Source organism: Citrus sinensis, chromosome 3 (assembly GCF_022201045.2).
Source record: "Citrus sinensis cultivar Valencia sweet orange chromosome 3, DVS_A1.0, whole genome shotgun sequence".
NCBI classification, from domain to species: domain Eukaryota; kingdom Viridiplantae; phylum Streptophyta; class Magnoliopsida; order Sapindales; family Rutaceae; genus Citrus; species Citrus sinensis.
The window spans coordinates 51135687-51150601 of NC_068558.1; the positions used below are offsets into that span (position 1 = coordinate 51135687).

Consider the following 14915-nt stretch of genomic DNA (forward strand, 5'->3'; position numbering starts at 1 on the left):
GTTATTTCCCCTGCAGAATCTCAGGGCCTAATTGCTCTTCTTTTTTTTCATAGAGAATCGTTTTCCTTCTCCCCCCCCCCCCCCTCATACAGAATCATAATGAAGAAGGCTAGCTGTCAAATATCAAGACCCATCCAGGAAGCTGATGGAAGCTAATCGTATATATCTTGCTTTCTCTAATAGAATCTTATCTGCTAGTTCAGTATTTGTTACTTTAGCACGCTGCCGGCCTACTTGAATTATAAGCTTAGGACCCTGCCGCCGAAAGAAAACCGCTGTACTTTAAATAATACCGTTAAATAGGTAGAACTTGCGTGCTTGAGCCTGTTAATTCCAAGATACTCCAAGATTGGAAATGGGGAAAAGTGAAATTTGGAATTTTTTTTTTTTTGAAATTCTAGTTTGAATTTTGCTGAATAATTTTTTGTTTCTTGAGCAATTAATTACTAAGGGCTTCGCACGACTGCTGAGATGTCACGACATGCGATGCTATGCATGCAGTTATCGAATTCTCCAGTCCAGAATATCTTAACCTTAAATTTAGGGATCTTGTTGCCGGAGCACTGCATGTCGATGGGCTCACTCCCCGGGAACATCGCTGATTGCCATTATCTCGAATCTCTCCGTCAATCAAATGGCTTCCTTCATCAATAAAATGTTTGACTAGCGAAGCGCGATATGCATAAATAGCACGTGCTCCTTCTGAGAATGCTTCGGCTAGTAATTATCTTTAAAGCAAGCTTAGTGCTAGTAGGTTTATCAAATTTGAACAACCGTTTAAATATAGGTAAGGTTTGTCTTTTTAATTAAATTTGTGTGGGTCTTAATTTTTTTGAAGTTTGGATATATTTGAAAATAAATAACTGAATGATATTTTTATTTTTTTAAATCTAAATATGAGTGGTGTTTTTTTGTTTTTATAAAAAAATTAATTGACATTTATGTCCTTACCAGTAAAAAAGATAGATTTTATAGTTTTGAAAATAAATATATTTTATAAAGATATTTTTAAGATATAACATTTACTTCACATTCAAACATTCAAACATTTTTTCATTCAAATAAAAATCGCAAAAAAATTATTTTTTTAAATTAATAAATTTTCATATTTTAAACTTTTAACAAACAATTTTAATTTATTTCTAAGTTCTTCTATTAGTATGTGATGGACCGATTGTCTCATCTTACTTGCATAGGAAGAGAGATAAAATTAACTTATGCCGGTTGTGACAGCCTCTCCGTATGTCTATATAAACTAGTCAACTCTTGACATATTTCACAGAAAAAGGAAAAACTTTGTTTTTGAATTCCATTCAATTCAATTCTCTAGGTATCAGAGACAGACTAAATGGCTCAACTCAGCGCCTTCTTACTAATCATTTTCTCCTTTTCTTGCCTCACGGCCACAGTCGAGCCGTCCTTTGCAAGACATTCCCGGGCCAGGGCCTACATCGAAGAGTCATGCCGATCGACCCGATATCCAACCTTGTGTGTCCACTGCCTCTCAGGCTTTGCTAGAAAAACATCGTTACATAGCCCAGAAGAACTAGCCCAGCTCGCCTTATCAATTAGCCTCTACAAGGCCAGAGTCACCAAGGCATACTTGGTGAAAGTAGCGAAACAACTCAAAGCAATCAACGCTACCGAGTACCAAACTGTCGAGGATTGCAAGCAACAAATTGATAGCGGCATAGAACAACTTGGCCAATCAATCAAAGAGATTCGTCGTTTAGGCAATGCCCGAAATGCCGTTACTGATGACTCGTTCACGCGCATAGATAACGTTGAGACTTGGGTTAGTTCTGCCTTAACCGATGCCAGCGATTGTGTGGCCCAATTCCCTGTACGTAATATGAGTAAGCTGAAGGCCACGATTAAGGGCAAGGTCTTGAATGTGGCGCAGGTCACTAGCAATGCTCTTGCTCTGTTTCATCGCTATGCCGCAAGATACGGTGCGGGTGCCGGTAAAAAGCCGTGAGGCTACCCTTTCGAAGATGTAATTTTAGCTTGCTCTTTGTAGACTCTTTCTGGATCTCATGTGTTATTCGTTGGGTCAAAATTTTAATGTAACGTAACGTAAATATACCATTACGTTTAATCAAGGCATGTGAATATATATCAAGTTGGTGTGCTTTCCACCAACTTAATAAATCCTTGTGAATTTATAACAAATCCCATTGTCTTACAAATTTTATTTCTTTTCTCTTCGTTTTTGTGTTTCAAGATTAACATCCCTGATTCTACTGTCCTAACACAGTTGTTAATTTGTTATGAAATTATTTGAAGGCAAAATACAAGCTATACTGCCATAGTAACGCCAACTGAGCCCAGACAACGTACCCAAATGACCCATGCTACTTGAACACCCCCCCCCCCCCCCCCCCCCTCCTTTTAGGTCACAGAACCGTTTACTAAATAAATCCACTTTTAAATTTTGAAATTTTAAATTTTACTCAATAAACCCACTTAAATATCTAATAATCCTTACTAAATCTAATTTTTATAATAATTGTGATTTTATTCTTTTTTTAAATGACAAATACACCCCCAACGTTTAGGCAAAGGACAAAAACCCTTCTAATGTTTTAAAAAAGATATTTACACCCTCATTTATTATAATTTTACCATTATACCCTTCTAGCATATAAAAAATTATTAGATTATTCAATTTATCCATATATTGTTAATAAAATTATAAATAGACAAATTGGATATTATAAAAAAATCATAAATATACTCTCATTGTCCAATTCCTCTATTTAAATTTTTATCAATAAATAATTTTAAAAAAAGACATCCATACACCCAAAAAAATTGTAAATAAAATTGGTTATTAATAACCAAATTTATTTAAGCTTTAAACTTGTATATTTAACAATTCCACATGTCAATCATTCAAACTGGTACATTTATAACAAATTTTCTATGTTATTTATTATGGTATTAATAACCAATTTTATTTTTAAAATTATAATTTATTTACAATTTTTTTTAAGTGTGTAGATGTCTTTTTTAAAAATTGGTTATTGATAAAATTTTAAATAGAGGAATGAGGCAATGAGTATACATTTATAATTTTATTAACAATATATAGATAAATTGGATAATCTAATTATTTTTTTAACATGCTAGAAGGGTATAATGGTAATTATATATTAAAGTTATAATGAATTGGGGTGTAAATGTTTTTTAAAAAATATTATGGAGTTTTTGTCTCTTTTCCTAAACGTTGAGGGTGTCATTTTTCCTTTTTTTTTTTTGAGAAATGTGATTTTATTCATTAAATTCATTTATAAATCCCATTGTCTTACAAATTCATTTCTTTTTATATTTTCTCTTCGTTTTTGTGTTTCAAGATAAACATTCCTGATTCTAGTGCCAACTGTCCTACCACGATTGTTAATTTGTTATGAAATTATTTGAAGTCGAAAAACAAGCCATATTATCATGGTAACGCCAACCGGGGCCAGACAACCCACCCAAACGACCCATGCTACTTGAAGGCCATTTTTTTTAAGGCCACAGAACTATTACCAAGAATAGTGATATGTGTAGAGTTATTTGAACCCATTAAATTATTCAATAAATATATTTACTAAACAAACCCACTCTCAAACTTTGAAATTTTAAATTTTACTCAATAAACCCACTTAAATACCTAATCTCATTAAATCCATTAAATTCATTTACAACAATAGCGGTTTTTCATTCAAAATTCAACACTCCTTTTTTCTACACAATTCTACTAACAAAAGCAAATTAATATTATCATTGAAACATAAGCAAAACAAAGCATCTACAGCTATCAATTCCCTCTCGTGTGACAAGTGTTTCTGCTATCCCTTGTCTAACTTTCTACTAAAGAAACGACATTTAAAAAAGAGAAAATGATAAACACACCTCCAACGTTTAGGCAAATGAATAAAAATCCCCCCTAACGTTTCAAAAAAGATATTTACACCCCAATTTATTATAATTTTACCATTATACTTTTCTAGCATATAAAAAAAAATTATTAGATTATCTAATTTGTCTATATATTATTAATAAAATTATAAATAGACAAGTTGGATATTATAAATAGCCCCACTGAAACGTACTCATGTCTTGCAGTGCCCGTGTTGTGTCACATGACGTTTGGAATTTAAATATCAAAATATTATTGTTTAAATGGTTTTGTACGCTGACGAGATCCAAAATCCGTTGTAGTCTAGTCGGTTAGGATATTCGGCTCTCACCCGAAAGACCCGGGTTCGATTCCCGGCAACGGAATTAGTTTTATGCCGGCGGGAAAAGGGGCAACGGGATGAGTTTTTCGCTGGCAGTAAAAAGAAATATATTAACTTTTATAGCGCGTGGAACAGTCGCTCAAAGTACAGAGCAGATTCTTCTTCTTCGTTTTTTTTTTCCCCTGAAAAAAAAATAATAATAATCTTGAATTCTTGATTTACTCCAGTGAAGTGGCGGGAATTACAAAACCGAGCATTTTACAAAAAATCCTCCCACAGGTACACTAACTCTTCAGAAAAAACAGAGGAAGTGAAGATAATGGAAGAGGTGATCTTCAGTCAAGAAGAAGACGAACTCGATTGTAAAGAGATAGTTCTTCAGAAATACTTCTTGCAAGAATGGAAGATCGTCAAGTCTCTCTTGGACGAAATCGTTTCATACGGTCGTGTTCCCGACACCTCATCCGTTCACAAGATCCGATCTATTGTACTCTCTCACTCACTCACTCAAATTTATTATTGAACTCTTTGCATTTCTTGAAATTTATTCATATAATTCTTTATTAAGGTTTTGATGTTTTCTTGGAGTGACATTTATTTTTTGGGGTTTAGTGATCAGATTTATGATAAATTGCTGTAAAAATGTTCCTTTTCGTTATGCAGATGGACAAATATCAGGAACAGGGGCAACTAGTAGAGCCTTATTTGGAAAACATTGTTTCTCCCTTGATGTCTATTATCCGTTCTAAAACAATTGAATTAGGTGCAGATTCTGATGAAATTCTCAAAATTATTAAGCCTATTTGCATTATTATATACACTTTGGTTACTGTTTGTGGATACAAGGCTGTTATCAAGTTCTTTCCCCATCAAGTTTCCGATTTAGAACTTGCAGTATCTCTATTGGAGAAATGTCATGATACAGCTTCAGTGACGTCTCTGCGGCAAGAAAGTACTGGAGAGATGGAGGCAAAATGTGTGATACTTTTGTGGCTTTCTATTCTCGTCTTGGTTCCATTTGATATCTCATCTGTCGATACTAGTATTGCAAATAATGAAAATCTTGGTCAAAATGAACCAGCTCCGCTAGTAATGAGAATATTAGGGTTCTGTAAGGATTACCTTTCAAATGCTGGCCCCATGCGAACTATAGCTGGATTGCTACTCGCCAAGCTTCTAACTCGTCCAGATATGCCAACAGCCTTTGCCAGGTTTATCTCACAATTCAAATTGGTATTTACTTTCAAGCATTAAGTTAATGTAGTCTCGCGACGTTTCAGGCCTGAGTGTAGAATTTTGAAATTTTCTATTCAATTGAATGCTATTAAGATCTATTCTGGATTATATCAATAACCAGATGATGATCCAAATGTGAGAAATATCTAATTTCTATACTATATTAATTTGTTTCTATTGGAATGTTGAAAATTAAAGTTAACCTTACACTGCTGATCTGCTGCTTTATTTTATTTCTTTTTCAGCTTTGTTGAATGGACGCATGAAGTCCTATCTTCTGTCACAGATGATGTCATGAATCATTTTCGGTTACTGGGTGTCGTGGAAGCTCTGGCTGCCATTTTCAAGGTTTGTTTTGCTACTTAAAAAACCCATGCCACTGCAAATATCATTGATGTTGCTTTGTCTATACATTTAAATCAGATGATGGCTTAAGAACCAACAAAACTATGAAATTTTTTTTGATGAAATGAATATTTTACCTCTCATCAGATGATGGAGTGTTATTGCATGCGAAGCTTTTGAATCTCAAAAGTAGGATTCACTAAATGATTTCTCTTGTTGGAGATGGAATGAATGGGGACATTTCTTGGAACTATTTGCTGATGGTTTTTTCTGCTGTCTATTTGCTAATGGTTTTGTTATCTTTTGTCACCATGGATATATGATGCTAATGTCCTTTTGAATCATTGACTCCAATGATATAACAGAGTTTCATTTCTTCAGTCTTACTTAACAAAGTTTTATTTTTCCAAGTTCCTAGTAACTGGGATTTATTTTGGTCAAATCATCTGGTTTGTCTAATCACAGTCATTTTTAGTTATTGTTTGCTTTTCACCGATTAGATCTCTTATTTACTATTTCTTAGTCAGGCTGGTGGTCGGAAAGTGTTGCTGGATGTGATTCCTGTCGTCTGGAATGATGCATCAACAATGTTAAAGTCTGGTTCTGCAGCTCGGAGTCCTCTCCTTCGCAAGTATCTGATGAAATTAACTCAGCGGCTTGGGCTTACTTGTCTCCCTCGTTGTACCTCAGCTTGGCGATATGTGGTTGGTTTCTATTTGAAACAACTTATGCCAAATGACTGTAACTGCACCATCATTTTGATGAACTTTTGTTTCTTAGAACCTTAACGAATTTCTCTCTTTTGCAATTACAGCTGATTTTTCTTTCTGATCATGCATAACATGCGTCTATTGGTTGTGCCTTAATGTGTTGTCAAAATATATTTGGCAATTGGGGGATGTATACGATGTAACCTAACTTGTTGATTGATGGATGAGATAAGGTACAGACAAGACAAGAGGCTCATGGACTGCCCACTGAAACATAGAGGACCCACTAGCACTATAGGTTAAAGACGAAATGTTCATTGTTCCTTGCCTGAGCTTGGCAGTTGACAATTTTGTTGAGGTTAAGTCAAAGTGTCTGCCAGAAGGGATCTGTTTCAGAATGAGTAATAATTTTACCAAACTAAAGCTTTCATTCTTTGAAAAATAATTCATCTTAACTGATGCTGTGCATCTCTTATGTACATGCCTTATCATCAAAAACTATCTATAAGAAGAGTTAACTAATAGTTTTATAGATTTTCATTGTGGCTATCCTTCTGCACTTTCTACATCATCAGTGTTGCTTTCCACCTTGTCTCATTGCTTATCACTGGCAATGTTTTGAATGACCATATTTCCTTAGCTCATGTGGATATGAAATTGGGAGTGTTTAGAACAGGTCTCAAGTTCAAATCTTTTCAAATTAAACAGCAGAAAATTTTCTACTTCTGAGTGGTTATATTAATTAACTTGGTGTAGGTCAATTGGTATAATATCACTCTGATGCTATCTCTTGCTTTCTTGATATGCCTTATATGCAGATCAGAACTAGCTCACTTGGAGAAAATATGTCTTCGCGGGCTGCGTTCAGGGAAATTGATCAGTGTGACCATAGTGTGGTTGACAGCTTGAAATCAGAACAAAATCGAAACTGCCCAGAAGATGAAGGCATGGATGTTCCTGACATTCTAGAGGAGATTATTGAAATTCTACTCTCTGGATTGAGAGACACGGTATATTGTCTTATTTGGTGTGAAATTGTTTGATTAACTGGATCTTTCATCATTTATTAGGAGCCTTTTTAGGCTTCTTGAGACTGTGGGTGATCGCTTGAGACTTCCTTTTGGACCCATGAGTGATTCCCCGATAACCCAATATCACATGGCTTAACGCCAGTAATCTTCCAAACCATGGATTAAGACCAGACTTGAATTTACCGATTGCTTAGAGATGTGCCACTTCTTTCTGATTCATCTTCATTTATATCTGCTTCAGTGTAGTTTTAACCATTTACTTCCTGTGTGATTTTTAATCTTCTTGTCAATGCAGGACACTGTTGTGCGCTGGTCTGCTGCAAAAGGAATAGGCCGTATTACTTCATGTTTAACATCTTCCCTTTCAGAAGAGGTCTTTTCATCTGTGCTTGAGCTCTTCTCCCCAGGCGAGGTATGACGCTGTTGCTGTTTTTCACATCTTGTTCTTCTCTTTTGACTGAAGTACGTGGCGTTGTTATACCAGAACTACAATAGTTAAGACTGTTCTTAGGACCAGTAGTCCGCAAGCTCGGGTTTCCAGCCGATATACTTTCGCAAAACTTTTAAAACATTTTTCTCGGGTTATACAACCCAAAACAGACTTTCCTTTAGTCTAAAACAGGGTACCAAACCAGATAAGAAATGATCAAAAGTTTTCTGATGCACAGGATCCTTAGAAAAGGCAAGTGCAGAGCATACTTCCTTAGGTTTTCAAAATGAACAGATTTAATTCTTTATTCTTTTTTCCGTTTCTAAATAACTGAGAATACCCTAACCATACTGCATACATTACAATTTTGGAGGTGATTCGTGCTAACCTGCTAAAATTTTGTAGGGAGATGGCTCATGGCATGGGGGTTGCTTAGCCTTGGCTGAACTAGCCCGTAGAGGATTGCTCTTACCCAGCAGTCTTCCTAAAGTTGTACCTGTTATTGTTAAGGTTTATAGATTTCTCGGTCCCTTTATTTTCACACGTATTAATCTTCTTTTTTTAATAATAATGCATGCTGTTGAGCCACGATAATTTCTACGTTGTTGTCGTCTAATTGATTATTAAAAACAGAAAAAAAAGAAATACCTTTTCATGAATGGCATGGTTGGAAAATTTAAATTTTCTTTATAATTTTGTCCCCTGTCCCCAACCTTTTTTTGTCTTTCCTTATCTGTTTTTAGCCTGTTTTGTATTTTAAGTGCAAAATTAGACATAAACGTGATTGGGTATAAGTTATGATTATATGATAATGTTCTTTACAGGCCCTACATTATGATATTCGAAGAGGTTCCCATAGCGTTGGGTCTCATGTACGTGATGCGGCTGCCTATGTTTGTTGGGCATTTGGACGTGCATATTGTCACACTGATATGAGAAACATACTGGAACAGATAGCTCCACACTTATTAACAGTGGCTTGTTATGACCGTGAGGTGCTAAGCAACCATTTTCTTCTGTTATCTATTTATTTATTTTTCTTATCAGCCCACTATTCCTTTATTTTCTTTCACCGTGTTAAAAATTTTGATGTTTTGATTAGGTTAACTGTAGAAGGGCAGCCGCAGCTGCATTTCAGGAGAATGTTGGAAGGCAAGGAAATTACCCGCATGGCATTGACATTGTGAATACTGCAGATTATTTTTCACTCTCTTCACGAGTATACTCTTACCTTCATGTTGCTGTCTTTATTGCTCAGTATGAGGGTTATCTTTATCCATTTGTTGATGAACTGCTGTATAACAAGATCTGTCACTGGGTATGCTCTTGATTTGATCTTCCTGTTTCACTGGACTTGTATACATTTCCCCAGTATAATTATTGCAGTGTTTATCCTCGTCTTCCATGTTTTACTTTTTAACTTCACTAAGTTTTGGTATGAGTATAATAGTAAGGAAAATCCTCATCATTTGCTTGCAGCTTTTTGGCTGGATTTTTTCAACTAGTTTTGATAATATTCAGAATCTACCGCATATTATGAAATTAAGGATCTGATATTCTCTGTTATACTTTTGCCTGGATAATCATCGTCCTCATTGTTGTGATCATGTTACTTCTTAAGGATAAAGTCTTGAGAGAACTTGCAGCAGAGGCACTTTCTGCTCTTGTCAAATATGATCCTGAATATTTTGCAAATTTTATTCTGGAGAAGTTAACTCCTTTCACTCTCTCAACTGATTTATGCACGCGCCATGGTGCAACCTTAGCAGCCGGGGAAGTTGTTTTGGCTCTATGCAAATATGATTATGCACTTCCTGCTGGTTGGTATTCTTTCTTTCCCCTTGAACCTTATAGCTATCTGAATGAAAATGCAATATTCTAGTGAATGATTTGTTTCCTATTTAAGTGTCTTCTTCTTGTCTGGACTTATCTTAAGTTTTTGAGTGCAAATATCAAGTCACAGATTCCCATGTCCTACAGATAAACAGAAAATTGTTGCTGGTATAGTTCCTGGTATTGAGAAAGCACGTCTCTATCGTGGGAAGGGTGGAGAGATAATGCGTTCAGCTGTTTCACGATTCATTGAGTGCATCTCTTTATCTTTTGTGTCATTACCAGAGAAAACAAAGCGAAGTTTGCTTGATACTCTTAATGAGAATCTGAGACATCCTAATTCTCAGATACAGGTGCTTGTAATGTTAGATTTTTCTGCATGACACCTGTCTAATTTGTATATGTATTCCTATTTTATGAATAGAAAATTTCATGTGATGTATAGAATGCAGCTGTTAAGGCCCTGAAACCCTTTGTGCAAACATATATGGTTGCTGCTGACAGTGGAGTTGTTGGTGGTATATCATTGAAGTACATGGAACAGCTGACTGATCCAAATCCAGCTATAAGGAGAGGATCTGCTTTGGCATTAGGTGTTTTGCCCTATGAACTTTTGGCTAATAGCTGGAGGGATGTGCTTTTAAAACTTTGCAGCTGTTGTCTAATTGAGGTGCAACAGATTTTTTTTTTCTTTTTCCCCCTCTTTTTTGGGTGATGTTGATGTTTCCCCTCTCAAGTCAGTTAAACAGAAAATTGACTCAAACAAATGGATATTTTTTGGGTGCAGGAGAACCCTGAAGACAGAGACACTGAAGCACGTGTAAATGCTGTTAGAGGACTTGTATCAGTGTGTGAGACCTTGACTCAGTCACAAGAAAATTCTCTTATCCATTCTGGAGAAGATGAAATATCTCTGTTTCATCTAATTAAAAATGAAGTGATGACTAGTTTATTCAAAGCTCTTGATGATTATTCAGTTGATAACAGAGGTGATGTGGGTTCTTGGGTTCGTGAGGCTGCCGTGGATGGCCTTGAGATATGTACATATATTCTCTGTAAGAGAGATTTTGTGCCTTCCCCTGAAAAACCACAAGAAGTTAAATCAGAGCTGCCTGGCAATGTCACAGCTGAAAAGACACTATTTGATGCGAATCTTGCTACCAATTTAGTTGCAGGAATTGTTAAGCAAGCTGTCGAGAAGATGGATAAACTAAGAGAAGCAGCTGCAAAGGTTCTCCGAAGGATATTGTACAATAAGACAATTTTTGTGCCTATACCTCACAGGGAAAAGCTAGAAGAAATTGTTCCTAATGAAGCAGATTTGAATTGGGGGGTAAGTGCGCATGGGGACAATTTTCCTTCAGTTTGCATGTTAATTTTTTACTAAAGAGAAAATCATGTATTTGCTTGTAGGTACCCGCCTTTTCATATCCACGTTTTGTACATTTACTTCGTTTCAGTTGCTATAGTAGGGTATTGCTATCTGGATTAGTTATTTCAATTGGTGGGCTGCAAGAATCCTTGAGGAAGGCTTCAATTTCAGCATTGCTGGAATACCTTCAAGCGGGTGAGACTGAAGACCTTGATGCAAGAAGCTCCAGAGAATACATGCTATATAATGACATCCTTTGGGTTCTTCAACACTATAGGAGATGTGACAGAGTGATAGTTCCCACTTTGAAGGTTCATAAGCTCTTACTCAAAGATTGAATTTAATTCCCTTTTTCCCTTTATTTTGATGTGCTACATTCTTTTGGTCATGGCACAAACTCGTGATCTTAACCGTTCACCTTCTCTCTGTCTTTCCCTGACTTTCAAATTTGATGATTAAAAAAGTTTTTCATATTATGATGTTTGATGAGCTGCAATTCAAGGTTTACGAATCAATGCGTATATGGTGGTGCTTAGTTTCAATCTTTTTTCTGTCCTTGATTACAGATTAGATATTCTTTCTAAGAGTTGACAGAAAACTTTTGAGAGACAATTCTCGTACATTTTGTACCTTGCTCTGCACCTGCTGCTTTGTATTAATTGATGAGCTATATTGGTTTACATATTTAACCTTTTATCTTTATTTTCCTTATGTTTGCTTATACATATATATATGCATTCAATTGTCCTTATTTTTTTGTGGAAGACTCAACCTTGATGATTTATGATGTGTTTCAGACTATTGAGAGCCTTTTCAGCAAGAGGATATTCTTAAATATGGAGGTAAACTTTGACCTTCTCTTCTTGCCTTTCAGAATTTATTGTTGCTTTTATTTTTCTGTCTTGTTTTTGCATCAGGTTCTTTTATCCTTAAGTGCTGGAAATTCTTTTGTGATGGTATGATATGTCTTCCTAAGCAATAACCAACTTAGAGCTTATATATTTAGTTACTGACTGAAATTTCTAGTAATTTGGAAGTCTGTATGTTACATTACCTGGATTGTCCCTTGTACTTAATGTTTCTTTCTTTCCACTAGATTCCTTGTTGCTAAAGTATCACATCTATCTACTTGTAACTTGCCAATATTAATTATTGAGAGTATGTCTGTCCCTTCAAACAGTTTGTTAAGTTTCGCGGATTACTAATCTTTTCCTTGCAGTGGCCTTTCTTTTTTTTTTTTTTAAATTTGGACTCTTAATTTTATATTTTAGGTTCATACACCAATCTTCTGTGCTGGTGTTCTGGATTCCCTGGCGGTGGAACTGAAAGCCACCAAGGACTTCTCCAAACTCTATGCAGGTATCGCAATACTTGGATATATTGCTTCAGTTTCAGATCCCATCAGCACCCGAGCGTTCTCTTATCTTCTCAATTTCCTTGGCCATAGATTCCCCAAGGTTTGTGCTGCTCAATCGCCCATATTGCCACTGTCTAGGAATGCATCTCACCTTAATTGCTTAATTTTTAATGTGAAGTTTTAAGTTTACCATTTCTTCTTATTCTTTCTTTTTCTCCTAGATTCGAAAAGCTTCAGCAGAACAGGTTTACCTTGTCCTCCTTCAAAATGGAAATATTTTGGAAGAAGACAAGACAGAGAAAGCACTAGAAATTATTGGTGAAACTTGCTGGGAAGGTGACATGAATGTAGTAAAGCACCAAAGGTTAGAATTGTATAATTTGGCAGGTGTGGGTGTGGGAGTACTCAACAATACCAACAAAATAACAAATGACGATGGTGAAAAGTGGCCTACTGCAACTGATGAACATGCGTCATATTCCTCTTTGGTTGGGTCATGTGGGTTCTGACTTGTAAATTATCAATCTGTTGTATATCATTTGCTTGCTCTTTGTTATGATATTAAACCTTGCAGTTTGCTTGTACAACAAAAGATAGACTTTTATTCTTGCTTAAACTTGATTACAGGGATGTTGCTGTTGAAGCTTGCGACATAGGACCTTTGCTTGTTCGCTTGAGTAATTGGCTGCTTGGTTTTTGGCCTCTTTTATCTAGTGGCTTTTTACTGTTGGCTTCCTCTAACTTGATCTTAGGCTTCCTTCTTTACTTAGCTTCTTTAGTGGCTTCTCTCTTGTCTTGCTTCAATTGCCTTTTCTGTTGTGTTTAGCATGCTTCTTTAGCTTGCGTCTTCCTGTACTTCCTAGTTTAGTTTCTCTACTTGCCGCGCTTCACTTGCCCTGTTTCTTTGGTTTGCTTCCTTTTTATCGTGTAATTTTATATTATTTTCAAATGTTAAAAGCCGGAGCACCTGGCTGACCAAGCCTTAGTACCTGAGTCATTCGAATGACTCAAGTTATCCAGCTATTTACTTTATTAAGGCTCTACCATCTCTTCAAGTCCAAGCCCCTGCCTATTAACGAAGCCTTATCCAAGCCTGTTAGCACCTGACCCGAGCCTCTCTAAGCTATTTAACTAAGCCTCAGTGCCTCTTTCAATTATTTTATAAGGCTAGCACGTTTATAAATACTTACTGCACTCTTTTTTCCCTTTTCTTTTTTGGTTTATTTACTCGAAGTTTCAGAAATTTTATAACTGTCCTTTGTTTTATTGAAATTATTTTTGGTCTTCAAAAACTGGCTCAGATGAATGAATCAGCAATTTGGGCCAAGCGACCCAGAAAGAACGTCACTCTAGTTTTCATCTTCGTAAATAAAGTACCAGGTGGTGGTGCATTGACGAATGATAAAAGGCGGATTTTAGCTCACTTTGACAGGGCCGACTTAAATTCACCCCTGACCGATTGTCCACGAAAAAAACATACGCAGCACCATATCTAGATCACAACCGCAAGCCCGTGGTGAAGCCACGATGTACATATCTTTTAAGCCAGCCTTTTGAGTTTTCACATTAGGGATGGCAAAATCTTTCATGGGTTTGGGGTCTATGGAGCCCCACCCCAAATGAAGAAATTTTTTAATAATTTTTAGAGAATGGGGTAGGGAATAGGAGAAAAGTAATCTTCAAATTATTAACAGGGTGAAGTTTGGTATTGCACTCCCTACTCCACCACCACCTCAATCCCCATTATATATAAATATATTTTTAATTCTTATTTAATAATTTTTATTTTATCAACTATAATGTCAATTAATAATTTTTTTTATTTTTTATGTAATATAAACATGATGAGTAAAAGAAAATCCTATAATATTTTTTAACTTTAAAATATTATTATATTTTCTTTTATCTTTTAAGATGCTGCTTTCTTTAAATATTTTTTATTTTTAATATCAATTTAAGATATTGTTTCAAACTTTTAGAGATTTTTTAAAAAATTTAAATACTTTATAATATGGTGATGATTTTATTTTAAGTCTCTAATTTTTAATTTACTGAAATCAAATTTTTATATTTACTATAAAATAAGTAAATGGAGAATGAGGTGGGGATGGGGGAATCATTCCCCACATGGGGATTCCCCATCCCCAACCCACTAAATTTATTGGGGAATGAAGGCAAAAATTTTTAATGGGGTGGGGAATGTGGTAGGCATCCTCACCCCCACCCTGCCCCATTGTCATCCCTATTTCACACTCTCCGAACTTCTTCTAAAACCCCTTTTTAATTGAAATTATTAAAATAACTAAATATTGTTTTATTCATTTCTTATTTTAAATAACAATTTACTTAAACACTTAAATAAATTATCCTTT

The 14915-nt window shown here is 35.5% G+C and overlaps 2 protein-coding genes and 1 non-coding gene across 5 annotated transcripts; all 3 read left to right on the forward strand.

Annotated features, from left to right (window-relative positions):
* Positions 1 to 184: 184 nt before the first annotated feature.
* Positions 185 to 2186, forward strand: LOC102618012 (pectinesterase inhibitor 9). 2 transcript variants are annotated; one of them, XM_052437908.1, is made up of 2 exons: positions 185 to 787; positions 1410 to 2186. In XM_052437908.1, exons 1-2 carry the CDS (start codon positions 709 to 711, stop codon positions 1976 to 1978), a joined length of 648 nt encoding a protein of 215 aa, XP_052293868.1. In that variant the 5' UTR covers positions 185 to 708; the 3' UTR covers positions 1979 to 2186. The 2 variants fall into 2 exon arrangements, with proteins under 2 accessions (XP_052293868.1, XP_006490891.2); XM_006490828.4 differs by lacking the exon at positions 185 to 787 and having other exon boundaries at positions 1122 to 2186.
* Positions 2187 to 4199: 2013 nt separating this feature from the next.
* Positions 4200 to 4272, forward strand: TRNAE-CUC (transfer RNA glutamic acid (anticodon CUC)). The gene has a single exon. It is a non-coding gene; the product is annotated as a tRNA-Glu (tRNA).
* On the forward strand, positions 4214 to 13284 carry LOC102616941 (tubulin-folding cofactor D). 2 transcript variants are annotated; one of them, XM_006490825.4, is made up of 18 exons: positions 4214 to 4716; positions 4893 to 5440; positions 5711 to 5813; positions 6338 to 6514; positions 7339 to 7530; positions 7847 to 7963; positions 8387 to 8491; positions 8806 to 8976; positions 9084 to 9299; positions 9603 to 9801; positions 9962 to 10167; positions 10260 to 10484; positions 10602 to 11147; positions 11228 to 11497; positions 11984 to 12028; positions 12458 to 12643; positions 12765 to 13041; positions 13171 to 13284. In XM_006490825.4, the coding sequence occupies exons 1-18, from the start codon at positions 4549 to 4551 to the stop codon at positions 13197 to 13199; spliced, it is 3780 nt and encodes a 1259-aa protein (XP_006490888.2). In that variant the 5' UTR covers positions 4214 to 4548; the 3' UTR covers positions 13200 to 13284. The 2 variants fall into 2 exon arrangements, with proteins under 2 accessions (XP_006490888.2, XP_052293865.1); XM_052437905.1 differs by lacking the exon at positions 8387 to 8491.
* The last annotated feature ends 1631 nt before the right edge of the window (positions 13285 to 14915 follow it).